This window comes from Pectinophora gossypiella, chromosome 1, assembly GCF_024362695.1.
Source record: "Pectinophora gossypiella chromosome 1, ilPecGoss1.1, whole genome shotgun sequence".
NCBI classification, from domain to species: Eukaryota; Metazoa; Arthropoda; class Insecta; order Lepidoptera; family Gelechiidae; genus Pectinophora; species Pectinophora gossypiella.
Genome location: NC_065404.1, coordinates 17379735 through 17397132, shown reverse-complemented (window position 1 = coordinate 17397132; position 17398 = coordinate 17379735). Strand labels below are relative to the sequence as shown.

The 17398-nt window shown below is 38.4% G+C and overlaps 1 protein-coding gene across 4 annotated transcripts in view; it reads right to left on the bottom strand.

The window, feature by feature from the left end:
- Positions 1-17398, bottom strand: part of LOC126370635 (lysosome-associated membrane glycoprotein 1-like) — a 41999-nt gene that overhangs the window by 6245 nt on the left and 18356 nt on the right. For all 4 annotated transcript variants that reach the window (XR_007566907.1, XM_050015610.1, XM_050015619.1 and 1 more), the window contains one exon: positions 15275-15463. Coding sequence is in view for 3 of the 4 variants with exons in the window: in XM_050015610.1 (XP_049871567.1) it covers positions 15275-15463 (189 nt within the window). In the remaining variant the exon portion in view is untranslated. The remainder of the gene's footprint in view (positions 1-15274; positions 15464-17398) is intronic.

The following is a 17398-nucleotide window of genomic DNA, read 5'->3' as shown; positions in this document are numbered from 1 at the left end:
GTGACATAGTAACAAATACTGAGGGGGATGATTCAGACCATGATTCGCAGTTGATATCATGAAGATTATAGTGTTTTTTCAATTATTTTCCGTTCCATACTTTTGCGACGGAAAATTCCACTTGATATCGACTCAGAATCATCCCTCAAGTTTTCGTTACGATGTCACTAACATCCTCTTTACACCCACTCCACACCAGCTATGTTAAAGTTCCATGTAATAGCGGGCGAACCTATTATCAATAACCGAGTACAAATCCTGGAAATCTCGTGATAACAATTATATTATGTTACGATCATAAAGTCGAATTCTGTGGTTTAAAGCCGGGATTGGAGCTAAATGCTCTTAATTCGAGGTATGCTAATGACGCGTTCTTTGAACAGGGTTATCACGGGTATTCGGGGAAAGTAAGATAGCAGTTAGCAATAAGGCAATTAATGTAACTTAAGGGAATTAATGCACAAATCCGGGAAACCACGTGATGTGAAAATAGTTGTAATTCAAATTCAAGTAGTAACGGCCTCCGTGGTCCAGTGGTTGAGCGTTGGGCTCACGATCCGGAGGTCCTGGGTTCGATTCCCAGTGGGGACATATCACAAAAATCACTTTGTGGTCCCTAGTTTGGTTAGGACATTACAGGCTGATCACCTGATTGTCCGAAAGTAAGACGATCCGTGCTTCGGAAGGCACGTTAAGCCGTTGGTCCCGGTTACTACTTACTGTGTAAGTACGTAGTCGTTATAAATGAGTCACGTCAGGGGCCTTTGGCGGCTCACTAGTAACCCTGACACCAGGGTTGATGAGGTTGGTAATTCGCCTCACAACCCACACGATAGAAGAAGAAGAAGATTCAAATTCAAATTCAAAAATATCTTTATTCAATAGGTAACATAGCAGCTGCAGAGGCTGTCTGGGCGCAGAATAAACTGCCCCCCATGTAATCCTGGAATGCACGGGAGTGTCAGCACAACGGGTAAAAATCCTCAAAGGAATGGGGTCGCTCCGCGAAGCCTGTGAAAACCCCAGGAGGCTTCTGAGCTTCTGGAAGGAGATAGGTTGGCTTACGTAGTCAACAATTACACGCATAATGGACCATCTTAGAGTCTAAATGCGGAAAACAGAGCCCACTAACATAACTAGGTAACATAGTTACACTTTGAATCGTGAATTTTTACATAACGAACGTCTCATCCGCCTAAAACTACTGCAGATTCTCACAACCTGTATAGCCGGGGAGAAGAAGCTGCAAGAAAAACCTCGGCACAGGGCCCTAGACGTTCTTTTAAAAAAATAATATCAGCCCACGATTTACACAGACTTTATCCCAACTAGCTCTTGCTGAGTTATTGAGGCTGAGTTTTAGAGGGAGTTCAGCAAGGTTAATGTGCAACTTGATAAAATTATCGAAATCGATGTTTGTTTTTTCTCTAAAATGCGTGCCACGTGATTCTGTTCGTATTTTGACAGAACGCCACGAGTTATATGGGTTCACATATTAGCACCAATCGACAAAACGACATAATTAAATCTATAGAATCGAAAAAATGGCCGTGACAAAATTTTATCACGTTACACATGTTAACCCTACCTAAGTCAGTTTTTACTAACTTTGACACATGCAAAAGTAGGATGATTTAAACATTAACCGTGTTACTACAAAACACAAACTAAAAATAAACTAGGTTTGAAATAGTATTTCGCGCCATAAAAGAAGTCGGTGGATTTTAATGAAACTAACTTGACAAGTCATAATAATTCTATGCAGGATCTGCGACAGTAGCGCCGCGGCCTTCGGGACTTCTTTCGTATGCGGATTATATTTTAAACATAGTTTATCTTTTAGTCTTTGTTTTGTAGTAACACTATAAGAAATCAACATAGCTCATCTCAATACGTATAAATCGTTGTTAATGTTAACATTGTTAGTAAACAACACGTGCGCAATCTAAGTATAGCAACCGTCATTATATCGCGCACTTCAGATAGTTATGATAAACAAAACATTCAAATAAATCTACTCTTCTCTCTCTCTATTTAAGAGCTGCGCTCTTGTCGGTGGAGTAACCGCCATTCCTCTCTTCTTCCCGCCAAAACCTTCATCTCCCGATACGACACGACCTGCACCTTCTCTTTTATTTGTTTCATAAATGTTATCCTAGGTCTACCCCTTCCTCTCTTCCCTTCAATTTTTCCTTCTATAATGTTTGTTATAAATGAATCGTGTCGTATCAGGTGGCCAATCATATTTCCTCTCCGGTTCTCTATAGTCTTCAATATGGTTCTCTTTTCTTCAACTCTTTCCAGCACTTTTTCATTTGACACCATTTCAGTCCAGCTTATACCCTCCATCCTTCGCCAACACCACATCTCAAACGCTTCCAATCTCTCTCTGTCTCTCTGTGTCATAGTCCACGTTTCACTTCCATAGAGTGCAATGCTCCAAATATATGATTTAATAAACCGTTTCCTTATTTTTAATGATATGTTTTTGGTTTTCAAAATGTATTTTTTCCTGTTAAATGCTTGTTTGGCTATTGCAATTCTGGCTATTATGTCTTGTGTGCATCTAGAGTCACTATTTATTATACTTCCAAGATATTTGAAACTATCAACTCTTTCTAATATGTTGTCATTCAGTTTAACAGGTCTAACGGTAATCTACTCTTATAAGACTAGTATTCCGCCCGTGCCTTCGGTCCGCGTCATGATTCCAAGTTTCAAAATGACAAAGTTTTATTACAAACTTTCATTCCCTTTTTTAACCCGTTGGGGGTCGAATTTCGCAAAACCCCAGTCTTAGGGTGGCTTGCGTAAGGGTCTTTAAACATGTTTAGTGGCCCACTAAACATGTTTAAAGACCCTTACGCAAGCCACCCTTAGTGAGCACCTACCTCTCAAAAGGAACACCCATGCAAAATGAGAAAAGAGACGAGAGAGAAAAGAGACTTGTAGCACATGTAGTTTCCGAGATATTGTGATTAATCAGTGAATGGTATTTCGCTTATATACCTATATAGACTAGAATCCGCCCGCGGCTTGTCCGAATTACAGGAATTTAAGACCCAGAAGGGGTGAAGTCGGTGCCAGATACAATACGCTAGTTTCTAACTAGTCAAATCAGTTACTTTTTACTTACCGTCAAAACACAAAATTACTATGGAATTTGTATGAAAGAGCACAATATGACGTAATAGAAAAACGTGATAAAATGTCAGACTTATTATAATAATAAAATTTATAATAATAAAACTTAGTACACGACCCAATTGGCGCAGGGCGGAGAGTACTGTTCTACCACTGTAACTCTGTGTTGTGTGTGTGTGTGTGTGTGTGTGTGTGTGTGTGTGTGTGTGTGTGTGCGTGCGTGCGTGCGTGCGTGCGTGCGTGCGTGCGTGCGTGCGTGCGTGCGTGCGTGCGAGCGTACGTGCGTGCGTGCGTGCGTGCGTGCGTGCGTGCGTGCGTGCGTGTGTGTGTGTGTGTGTGTGTTTTTGTGCCACTGTAATACCATTTTTATTGCAAATAAATGATTATGAATTATGGATTTTCTAAACGTAGTACGTAGTCGTTACATGACATGAGCCACGTCGGGGACTTTTGGCCGTATCTAGGCTCGCCCCCTATTACGTGGGACTTAAAACATAACCTTTCATCCTTATGTTGTGGATATACCACCAATCCGCACTAAACGTTTTGCCTTCCTTTTTGATGCGAACTGCAAAGGACTGGGACTGTCTGCCGTCGTATGTTTTTCTAAACCGTTATAATCTGAGCGTTCAAGGCTAAAGTGAATAGGCATTTGCTATGTAAGCATGATCCATCCTAGACCACATCGTCACTTACTATCACGTGAGATTGTGGTCAAACGCGACCCTATTATTATTATTGATACCCTCAATGTCCCACTGCAGGGCAAAGGTCTCTCTTCCCTTTTTCCACTCCTCCCTGTCCCGGCTTGTGCGTACCACCGTTTCGAAAAGCTGTCTAACTCGTCGCGCCATCTTTCTCCCTGACGTCTGGCAACATTTGCAGGGACCCACTCTGTAGCTTTTTTGGTCCAGGGGTCATCGGGCATTCGGGCAACATGTCCAGCCCAGTCCCATTTCAAGCAGGCAGCCTTTTTCGCTACGTCTGCTATATTAGTTTCGGATCCTAACGCGTCACTATTTTATAAAAAAGAAAACTGGCGGGGAGTGGGCGTATAAACTATCTACCTCTGTACAGGCCTGATGGTATGTGAAGCTAACAAAGGAGTACAATAATAGTACGCAAGCGCAATTGTTCCGCATTTGCCTCGCCTAGTTTCGCCTCGATTGAAAATTCCGCTTATGCCCCACATTTTATTCCTCTTTCGCCTCGAAAGTCATTTTTGTAAGTAAATTATTATTTTTTTCCTGTTTTGCCTCATTTTATGTACCTGTTTCGTCTCGCTTTTTTGTTTAAGCATTTTACTTCGACATTAGTACAGACAACCAAAAAAAAAATGTATCACGAATATTTGAAAAAAAAGAAACTTAGTATCTGTGATGTATGAAAAATCACATCCAATTTAGTTTTGCTAACTGTACATTAAGTGATGTAGGAATGTGGGACGAAACAGGAAACAAATTTAAAAAGGGGCAAATGTGGAAGTTTTTAGAATGCGGGTCGAAAAAGCGGGGCAAATGCGGAACGAGAGCGCAAGCGTATGCTTAGCAGGCTAGCAGACACGCGCGACTGATAACGGAGATAAATGTTGATGTCTTGGCAGTCACGACACCACACACCGGACACTTCATACAAACAACCTCGTTCTACGATTCTGCTTATTTTCCCCGGCTATACAGGTTGTGAGAAGCTGCGGTAGTTTTAGGCGGATGAGACTTTCGTTATGTAAAATTGACGATTCAAAGTGTAACTTTGTTACCTACTAAATAAAGATATTTTTGAATTTGAATTCAAGACTAAACTATGTTTGAGGGGTGGAGGGGACCTAGCTCAGAAGCTGGTGGGGAGCTGTTATATATTAAATTACAGGGTAATCATATAAAATAAAAACTGCATACTCAATTCCTATTGCATTGACGTCAATGCAATAGGACTCCGGAACCATCAAGTTTCATTTCAATGGGAAATCGTTAGTTCGGGTTTGGAATTCGGATAGCAACTACGTTTTGTATAATTCTAATACATTTTCTTTAAATAAATCTTTTTAGCGTAAATAAAATTGTTTTTTTAAAAAGCATCACCTGACCCACCCCGTAATAGTGGTGTCAGAAGTGGGATACCAGTGAATTTTTGCCGTTTCTTCGTCGATTCCTGGTATTCCATAACGCGTTCGCGTAAACGAATCTCATAAAATTGTGTGGAACATTGGTGATGTGTCTGTGAAATTACAAACTTATAAACTAATACGCTATTCCTGTCCGCTCGTCGTCGCCAACCCGACTCCGGAGTGACTTCCAAGTTCTCAAGTTATTTTCGTCACTTCGTCAAACTCCTCAAAATCTTCTAACTCACCGTCGAATTAATAATCACGGTTAAACGGCGACAGTCTACCTTCCCCGCATCAGCTCGCCGATACTCGCCGTCTATCTGGAGGTCTAACCACGACAGTAAGCCTTACTTCGAGAAGCCTGCTGGTGGACCACCGAGACTGCATCCTGGGGTCAACAACAAAACTGTCAGAGTAAGCCTGCCAGTCGATCGCCGTCATATATTTTTCCTGCCGCTGCGTTGCCGCCGCCGTCACCTCGCTGCTGCTTTCCTGCACGTATCCTGATTTCGCTGGAAATGAAGATTTACAACGTGGTGTTCGCGCTGGTGTTAATGTGAGTAAAATATTTGATTCACTGTAATTGCTTCGCCACTCTCTTTTAATTAATCTTAACATTCTAAATTTTGTATCACTTAGTCGATTCCTAAATATCTCCTATTATATTACCTGTCTTAATAATCCAAAATCTAAAATAATAATCTAACCCTAATACTTACCTAAATCCTATTTATATACTTACGTACTTACTTACCTCTTATAATGGCGGAAAGCAAACCTCCATCAACTCCTTCAGCTTCGAAGAAGGTTCCTGAAATTCTCATATCTGAACCTTGTCCTCTTCAGGTTCTCTGTAATTTCATTAATCCATATAAGGGTGATCGAGAAACCCTAACCGCATTTCTGACAAATTGTCAAAATGCTCTTGATCTGGCTTCACCTTGCCAGAAAATAATATTATTAAAATATATTATAGCTAAATTAGAAGGCAAAGCACAGGTAGCATGTTCTAACAAAGTGTTTGAAACATTTGACGAATTAAAGTTATTCTTAAATCAAAACTTTGGAGAGAGGAGGCATTATAATCATCTATTGTTAGATCTTCAATCATGTAAACAACAATTTAACGAAACTGTTGCCCAATTCGCTTTGCGTATCGAAAGCTGCTTAACATCCTTGCAATCGGAGATACACAATTCAGCTTCCCTAAAAAAGGAGCTCGTCGGTCGACTCGCTATGACCGAAGACCTTGCCTTGTTTACGTTCAATTTAGGATTATCACCACGATTGAGCACAATCGTTCGATGCCGAGAACCGAGGTCATTGAACGATGCCATCAACATAGCTCTCGAAGAAGAGAAGCTTGAAAACCTCGTGTACAAGGTTAATCGTAACAAGCAAGCTCATTCTCATTCGGAAGGTATCTCCAAACCAAAACGCAACTTTCAAAATTCTATATCATCGCAACAAAATTCGATATCACAAAAAAATTGTAGATATTGTAAAAACCCGGGCCATGATATTTCGGAATGTTTTAAACGAAAACATAATAATTCCAAACGAAATTCTAATTATCAAAACAACAATCCCACGGCTCCTATAAATCATGTTGCGGACGAAGCGCAATCGGAGCCGGAGTCGTATAACAACTCGGATGGCCCGTGCGAACTATGTGATAACGATAATTTAAACTAGTAAACAGAATTACGGACACGTGTCGACGTAATTCTGCTCGTTTAGACACAAAAGTAAATGCTAAATCCTCTCGTGTCACTGCTTCCTTAAGTTATGCTAAAGCCTGTGCTCAAAACTCTCCAAAGAGAGTCACTGTATCTAAGAGCCAATCTAATTCAAAATCTCTATCTCAACCCTCTCATACGAGAGACTCTGTATCGTTGAGTCGCAATAAAAATATTGCACCCCTTAAATCTCAACCCTCTCATATGAGAGACTCTGTATCGTTGAGTCGCAATAAAAATATTGCATCCCTTAAATCTCAACCCTCTCATATTACGAGAGACACTGTTTCGTTGAGTCGCAATAAAAATGTTGCATCCCTTAAATCTCAACCCTCTCATATTACGAGAGACACTGTTTCGTTGAGTCGCAATAAAAATATTGCATCCCTTAAATCTCAACCCTCTCATATTACGAGAGACACTGTTTCGTTGAGTCAAAATAGTCATCCATTGCTAAATCCTGAGAACTCTCAAAATAGTGAAGGTCCTATGAGTTCTATCTCTACTTCGTCGGAAAACAATACTATATATAAAGTAAACACAATTTCACATAAAATCTCATTACCGCATATATTATTAAAAACAAATTATGCGGAACACCCTTTATGTTTCTTAATCGACACCGGTTCAACCGTCAGCATAGCTAAACTAGCAAACTTTACGAATAAACCTTCACTATCCAACGAAAAAATTAAATTAAAGGGACTTAGCGATGATGACTCATATTGTGAAACCTTAGGGTCATTCCAAATCAATTTCAATTGCATTACGTCATCCGAAAATCCTTCCACTATAACTTTCGATTTCAAGTTTCATGCTATTAGTGACAATGTTCAATTAAATTACGATGGCATATTAGGCAACGACTTTCTTAAAACTTTAGATGTCGATATTAGATATTCTCGCAACTGTTTGTATATGCGAGGTCATTCTCTACCAATCCGCTTCAATCGGCCCACATATGCCATTCCTCCGCGATCAGAAGCCATAATCGAATGCTCAATTTCTAATGATCTAAAGGAGTACGAAAATCTTAAAGAAAGTTTGGTCCTTGACCATTTTATTTCGGACGGCGTATATATTGCAAATTGTATCGTTCTTCTCAAACCTAATGGTCGAGTTAACTTATCTGTTCTAAATACTACTGAATCAGAGATCATCATTCGAGATTACCGCGTGAATCTCACTCCATATGATAAGCAGTCTTCAACACAAATATCATCTCATGATAATTTTAAAGACATTTACAATGTCCACGTTTTACATTCCGATAGGAATCAACAAGTCCTCGATCTTATACGAGCAAATCATCTTAATAATGAGGAATCCAAACGTCTACTTGAATGTTGTTCTCAGTACACAGATATCTTTCATCTGGAGGGAGAACCATTATCTTTCACTAGTGCACTGGAACATTCAATCAATACAAAGGACTCTGCTCCTGTCCATGTAAAATCCTATCGTTTTCCCGAATGCCATAAGGATGAAGTTGAAGGCCAAATCAAAACAATGTTAGAACAAAATATCATTCGTCCTTCAATGTCACCTTGGAGTGCTCCAGTTTGGGTAGTCCCTAAAAAGAAGGACGCGTCAGGGAAACAAAAGTGGAGGATAGTCATTGACTATCGTAAGCTTAATGACGCAACCGTTACCGAGATCTATCCACTTCCGTTAATAACGGACATCCTCGATCAATTAGGTCACTCCAAGTATTTTACGACACTTGATCTCGTCAGCGGCTTCCATCAAATAAAACTTAAAAAGGAAGACGCTGAGAAAACCGGCTTCACCGTCATCACAAATGGCACTTCAGGACATTATGAATTCACCCGTATGCCCTTCGGGCTGAAAAATGCCCCTTCAACATTTCAAAGATTGATGAACACTGTTCTAACAGGGCTCCAGGGTTTACATTGCTATATTTATCTCGATGACTGCATAATCTATTCTCATGATCTCGATTCACACATTCAAAAACTAAAACTCGTGTTCGACCGACTTCGTCAATTTAATCTAAAACTACAGCCAGATAAATGCGAATTCTTACGTCGCGAGGTCGCTTATCTAGGCCATAAAATCACGGATAAAGGTGTGTCACCTAATCCCGATAAAATCAAGGCAGTCACAGACTTCCCTATTCCAAGGAATGCCAAAGACATTAAATCTTTTCTTGGCCTCGTTGGTTACTACCGACGATTTATCGAGAACTTCTCCAAAATCACCAAACCCTTAACTTCCCTTCTTAAAAAGGACGCAGAATTTAAATGGTCATACGACCAACAACAATCTTTCGATATTCTAAAAAATAAACTAACATCTGCACCCCTCCTCCAATATCCGAATTTTAACGAACCATTTATTCTCACTACCGACGCTTCCAACTACGCTGTCGGAGCCGTGTTATCGCAAGGCGACATAGGTAAGGATAAACCCATTGCCTATGCGTCTCGAACACTCAATAAGGCCGAAGGTAATTACTCCACAATAGAAAAAGAACTTCTAGCTATCCTTTTCGGAGTGAAGACCTTCCGACCTTACTTATATGGTCGAAAATTTAAAATCGTCACCGATCATAGGCCACTTGTATGGCTTTTTAATGTCAAGGACCCTGGTTCTAGATTAATAAGGTGGCGCCTAAAATTGGAGGAGTACGACTACGAAATAATTTATAAACAAGGGAAACTTAATTGTAATGCAGACGCTTTATCTCGTTGCCCTGTCAACGCTCTAAATGATTTTGGAGATCCCGATTCAACTCGTAATCCTTCTAATTCTACTAATTCATCACCTCGCGTGTCCGATGACCCGAGTCCTTCTATTTCCGAAACTTATGAACAATTCTTACAAATAAACCGTCAGCCAGACGTATCTTATAATACAATCATTGAAGAACACAATCAATCTCTACTTAAAGCTAAGTGTAAACTGGTAGCTTATCCAACGTCAATTGACTTAGATGAATCTGTCCCATACTGTACAGAAATCATCAATTCCTCCACAAGCGAACCAAATATCCGAGACATCGATCGTGAACTTAACACTTATTATTCCACAAGTAATGATAAACATGTCTTTACTCATCTATTTATTCGTCTCAATCACTATGACGAAATATCTTATAAGGATATATTCAATGTCTTACGCGAATACAGAGATATGATCAAATACTGGTATTTGGAGGAAAAGGAATTCGCAATCTCAGATTTTTCCGATCCTTTTAACAAAATAGTTTACACTAAAATTTACAACATTCTATCTTTTCTATTCCATGATACGGGAATCAAAGTAAATATCTATCGAAATTCAATACTATATCCTACTCCTAGTGAAGTCAAAAACATTTTAAAAGAAAATCACGATTCTGTCTCAGCCGGACACCCCGGCGTATCTCGCATGTTTGATCGAATCAAATCTCAATACTGGTGGAAAAACATGCGCCAAGATATTGATGATTATGTAAAAAATTGTCGCTCGTGTCAAATAAATAAGCCTTTGCGCCAAGTGAATCGTGCGCCGATGATAATAACATCGACTGCCACAAGGCCTAACGAAAAGGTCTTCCTAGATTTAGTCGGTCCTCTCCCTGAAACTCATGAACATAAGTTCAAATTCATTCTTACACTGCAAGACGACCTGACTAAATATTCACAGGCTTATCCATTGCAAACATGCTCGGCCGAGGAAACGGCCAGATTATTCGTTCGGTATATATCTCACATAGGTATTCCCAAAATGATAGTCACAGATCAGGGAACTAACTTTTGCTCTGATGTATTTAAGCAATTAGAAAAGTTGTTCGGTATAAAGCATATATATGCATCTCCTTATCACCCTCAAACATGTGGTGCTCTAGAGAGGAGCCACTCGACTCTTAAAGAGTATTTAAGATCTTACATTGGAGAAAACCAGCATACGTGGAATCTGTATTTACCTACCGCTATGATTGCGTATAACACAAACGTCCATAGCACCACAGGATTCTCGCCTATGGAACTTTTGCTGGGTTTTAAACCTTATATCCCGAGTAGTATTGACTCGCTAGATAATAATACATATACCGACTACATCAGAGCCCTTAATTATCGCTTATGTTACAGCCGACAAAAAGCTAAAGAAAACATTATATCTTCAAAAGAACGCTCAAAAAACTATTATGATTCACGTACTAAACCTACAACTTATAAAATTGGCGATATGGTATACGTTAAATGCCATCACAAACAAAATAAAGCCTTATCACCGGTGTGGAAAGGTCCTTTTCAAATCATTAAGCTAAATGGACACCACACCGTTACATTACTTATAAATAGAAAACATGTACGTCATCACTATGACGAAATAAAACTCGCAGCTGATCAAACGTTATCACCGTAACATAACGCGCGTCTCTATCTATTCCAGGGCCGCACCACCGGTTATTTGTGAATTCGTTTCACAAATCCGAGATAGTCCTGGACTTTTCTTCGACAAACTTCTAGATGTCAAATTCACTAACGGCGAATGGAATGTCGTTACTTATTTAGATATAAGTCATATTAAACCTAATTTAGATAAAGCGGAGTTCTTATTCGAAAGAGTAAATTTATTTTGCAATTCGTTTTCATCGTCCAAGTTAAAAACAGACTGTACTAACTCTCTGTCTGCCTTACATAATCAACATATAACTAATGTCAATAAATTTTCTTCTATATCATACTTACTTGTCGATGAACAACCCCGACGTCAAAAACGAGGTCTCATTGATTTTGGGGGCTCCATCCTGAAAACTTTTTTCGGCACTTTGGACAATGAAGATGCGATTAAATTCACTGACGCAATTAACCAGGTACAGACAGACGAAAAACAGTTGTCTTACCTAATGAAAGACAATATACATGTAATTAAGTCAACTATTTCAAATTTTAATAATTCTATGTCTAAGGTCAATGAAAACGAACAAAACCTACTTAAGAATATGGACACCGTGAATAATATGTTAAATAAGATTAGTAACTCTAACGATAAGCTAGACATAAAATCTCAATTAAGTTCTTTATTCAATTCTTTAGAAGCTATAATTTTAACATTATCTTTCGATATAGATGATGTAAATAATGCTATCCTTTTTGCAAAGCTAAATATATTACATCCTACTGTGCTTAGCCCTTATCAATTGTATAACGAGTTAGATAAGCATAGGAATGCTCTTCCTAAAAACCATGAATTGGCAGTATCACTAACTCTGCAAAACATTCATCAGCTATTAGACATTTCTAAACTCGTTTGTTATTATCACCTTAACAGAATAATTATGTTAATCAAGATACCGCTCGTCTTACCTCAAACCTATAATCTATTTAATATAATCCCTTTACCCGTTCCTTACGACGTTTCAAAACCAGATACTTTTGTACTTATTGCACCTACAAGTTCTTATGTAGCAATTACAGCTGATCATATGTTTTATTCACCGATAAAAGATATTGAGAAGTGTAAAGTGATCAGTGGCAAGTGTTACGTGTGCGTGTTAACGAACGTATATTCGACAATTGCGAATCCTACGTGTGAAACAACCTTAATCACCGAAGTAGTACAAAATTTACCCGATTCTTGTGAAGTTAAATTGTTACATGGACATGTAGATATTTTTCATAAGATAAGTAATAATAGGTGGCTCTTTGCCCAATCCGAACCAGGCAAATGCCATATCACTTGTAAGAACAACCCTATCAGTTATGATGAAATTTTGTTTTCTATTGGTATTTTAAAATTGCCAAAAAACTGTAAAGCTTTTTACAAAACTTTACAATTTGATCCTATTACTGAAAACTACATTTCCAATGTAACAAACTCAATTTCTGACTTTAACATAATACTCGATGATTGTTGTGAAAGGACTAAACTGAACAAAACATTGTCAAAATTACCTTATAATAAGCTTACAAATATTGATAACTTAGATTCACTGTTACATGCTAGTGTGCATTTAGATTACCTGGAAAAGGAATTAAATAGTATCGAAAGTCCAACTCATATGCAAAAGTATGGCATTCATTATATATCGTTAAGCTATGTCCTAGGAATAATATTTTTGTTATATTTACTTTATAGATGTAGAAAACGTCTGTGTCGAAATAATCCTTCCACATGCTTAGTCCAGATATTTAACCAATGTCACAATAAAAAGAGTTCTAACAAACCAGTAGCACAGACCGTAGTGATGTCGAATGTGCAGGAATCTTTCTCAGACACGGAAGATGAGATAAGGACACCAGTCACAGTCAAAAGGAATATAATCCTTGCATCTCAAAAACACTCACCTTAACTTCAAATTCATACTTATTATTTTCGTCGATAAGAACTTATTATTAATATAGTAATTTTTAATATAATGTAACCGAAATCCAAGTTCGATCTGATTTTAATCTCACATCATTTTAAGGGTGATGTTCGATCTTATTCGGGGGGTTGTTATATATTAAATTACAGGGTAATCATATAAAATAAAAACTGCATACTCAATTCCTATTGCATTGACGTCAATGCAATAGGACTCCGGAACCATCAAGTTTCATTTCAATGGGAAATCGTTAGTTCGGGTTTGGAATTCGGATAGCAACTACGTTTTGTATAATTCTAATACATTTTCTTTAAATAAATCTTTTTAGCGTAAATAAAATTGTTTTTTTAAAAAGCATCACCTGACCCACCCCGTAATAGAGCGGAGAGTTGCCGTTCTATATATACGTAGTATTATTCCTTATTCTATAACGACACCCTCCATGAGCGAAGTGGTAGATATTGGTATTTGTACCTATACTGGTGCTAATTCCGGTAAATACCATCTAATTTTATTTTAAGTTATATCTGTCATTTACTTATCCGCCGAAAAGGAAAGGGACGGGTAATTGACAAGCATAAAATTTATGGAACACACGTCAATTTTAAGCACAAATCTAAACCAACCGTCTAAAAATTTAACATCAGTCAATAACCCGACACATTCAATTACTCATTCTTCCTAAAATTAAGAGCTGTGAATCATCCGTCCCTTTCCTTTTCGACGGATATGAAAATGACGGATATAACTTAAAATAAAATTAGGCGGTGTCACCAGGAATCGGGGCCATTACCTACATAAGTTTACACGTCAATCACTAACACATTTATCGCCTACCACGTTAGTCTAACAGAAAGCTCGGCAAGGTGTGGGCATAGAATAAGGAATAATACTACATATGGAACGGCAACTGTGAGCCCACCAGCGTCTGAGCTAGGTTTACCAAGCCAAGGTTTTTTAGACTAAAGCATAGAATAAGGAATAATACTACTGTATACAACGCCAACTCTTTGTTCCCCACCAGCGTCTGAGTTAAGTTTACCTCACCCCCTCCGTCGAACATAGTTTAGACTTGAATCCTATGGCGTCAGACGTCACACACACAGATACGTGTGTACGATAACATCAATGTGTGACGTCTGTGTCAAAACAAGGTTGTTTGTATGAAGTTATGAAGTGTCTGGAGTGTGCTTATAGGTACGTAGGTGTGGGATAACTTACATCTCATTAGTCAGAGGTACATTAATCGCAAAATGATCCAAGTACCCACACCTTACCGAGCTTTCTGTTAGACTAGTGTGATAGATGGATGATACATATTTATGTAAAAAATTATATAGTATTTTTTTGTTGAGTAAACATAACTAACATAATCTGCATTCACCATTACGGGTTATCGCAAAATATGCCAAATTTATTTTATCGAGCACGTTGCGTGCCAGATAACATTTAAGTTAAATAGTAAATATTTTCAAACATTGCAATCAACGGTTTATTTATGTTGGCTGTTTGATTACAGTGCATGTGTTTTTTAGTTGAAGACAATAAAAAGTATTTCGTTCTGAATTCAAATTTATCTTACTTTCGGACAATCAGGTGATCAGCCTGCAGCCCTGCACTGTCCTAACCAAACTAGGACACAAAGTATTTTTTGTGACATTGAACACGTTCAGCTATTCATTCTCACGGGCGTGTTGTAAAAACAAAGATTGTATTCATGGGCGTTAAGTGTACATGACGGGCGCTAAGTGTACATGACGGGCGCTAAGTGTACATGACGGGCGCTAAGTGTACATGAAGGGCGCTAAGTGTACATGACGAGCACTAAGTGTACATGACGGGCACTAGTGTACATGACGGGCGCTAAGCGTACATGAGGGGCACTAAGTGTACATGACGGGCGCTAAGTGTACATGAAGGGCGCTAAGCGTACACAATGTATGTATGAGTGGCTACTATACTAACCGGCACTGAATCCTTTTCCGGGGCTGGTGCGGAAGGCCTCCTCCTGCAGTCGGGAGAGGGTCAACGCAGCGACCACGCTGGCTGACTCCGCAGTCATGTTGAGGCGGGTGGGCGCTGCGCAGCGGTACGAGGTAGCTAGAGGCGTCTGCCATTCCACGCCGTGCGACAGCTCGATCGGGTTGGATGATGCTGGGGAGAGAAAGGTTGCTGTTTATTCTATACATACTTTTCCGACGCGACTTTAGAGATTTAAATTCCAAAAATCCCACTCAGTAGTGTTGCCGATAAATGATCCTCTCGATCATCACATCACTAATTTAAAAGCCACGCTCTTGTCGGTGTAGCATTCTCCATTCTTGTCTATCAAAGGCCAATTCCTTCTCTTCCTTATAAGACACGACGTTCACCTTCTCTTTAATCTGTTCCATGTAAACTCTTCTTGGTCTTCCCTTTCCTCTCTTTCCTTGTAGCTTTCCTTCTAAATAAATAAAATAAATAAAATAAAATAATAAAATAAGCCTTTATTGCTGTTACTTATGTTACTTACATTGTACTTACATCTAATTGCCAATACTTTATAAAATAAACTAAATCTGTTGTTTAATTAACTGTATCGGCGAACGGTTGATGATTTGCGACAGCTTGTCTTTCGACAAAGGCCTCCTCTAAAGATTTCCATCTGGTTCTATCCCTTGCTATTCGGGTCCATAATGGTCCCGCTACTTTTTTGATATCGTCTTCCCACCTTGTCATCTGTCTACCTCTACTTCTTTTAGCATTTCTTGGGTACCATTCTGTTATTAATTTGGTCCATTTCTCTTTCTCTTCTCTCATTATGTGTCCTGTCCATCTCCATTTCAGTTTTTTAGAAACTGTTAACGAATTTTTAAATTTTGTTTTTCTTTTTATTTCGTCTATTTTAAATCTATTCCTTCTACGATGTTTTTAATAAAGTCTTATTAAGTGTCCAATCATCTTGCCTCTTCTGTCCTCAATAAGTCGACTATCGATAGTTGAAAAGAAAACAATAGTATCGATAAAATCGATAACTCATTTAGATCAATACTTTCCTAACCTGTTGCTAACTATTGCAAGGACAATATTGGTACTATCGTTAATTCTAGATGATGTGAATTGAAATGAAACCGCTGAGCACATGATAATCATTTAACATCGAAATATCAATTCGAATCAATTTGGAAAATCACCCGTCCAATAGTAACCCTGACAGCAAAGTTGATGAGGTCGATCATTGACCTCATAACACACACGACAGAAGGGAAGATCAAAAATGTATAATCTTGACTGGTTGGGTCTATGATTTTAGCTTGATAATAGTGATAATTCCTGTAGACACCATCTAATTTTATTTTAAGTGTACATGACGGGCGTTAAGTGTATTATGAAGGGCACTAAGTGTACATGTCATTTTCGTATCCACCGAAAACGAAAGGGACGGGTAATCGACAAGCATAAAATTTATGGAACACGCGTCAATTTTAAGCACAAATCTAAAACAACTCTATAAAAATTACATTGGCTAATAACTCGACAGAATTAAGTTAACAGCACACGTCTAACGGTTTGCATACCAGCGAGATACCATATGATTCGCCCGCGTTATACATTCATTCACTCATTCTTCCTAAAATTAAGAGCTGTCAATCATCCGTCCTTTTCCTTTTCGGCGGATAGGAAAATGACAGGTATAACTTAAAGTAAAATTAGGAGGTGTCTGGAGGAATCGGGGACATTAGTTGATTTTGATGTCACAAGTCACTGAACATCCGCTGTATTCGTTGTTAAAAATAATTTAAATATATAAAGATTTAAGTATTTATGCCTGTTTAAAATCAGACCACATTGAATTATGGACGTGCTAGATAGCAGTGAAACTTTATCAGCAAACAATTAATACAGTCTCAAGGTCAATTATTCATAATTAATTGACATTAGCGAGTCGAGGCGAATTGACAATTGGTAATTATGTGAATTAATCAGTGACATTGTTTTTATTACGTAGTTAATAGCTAGAACGGAAATTCGGTGGCACATTTACTTATACTTGATGATAGTATATAATATAGAGTTGATATTACAGTTTACCAGACTGTCTAAAATAGC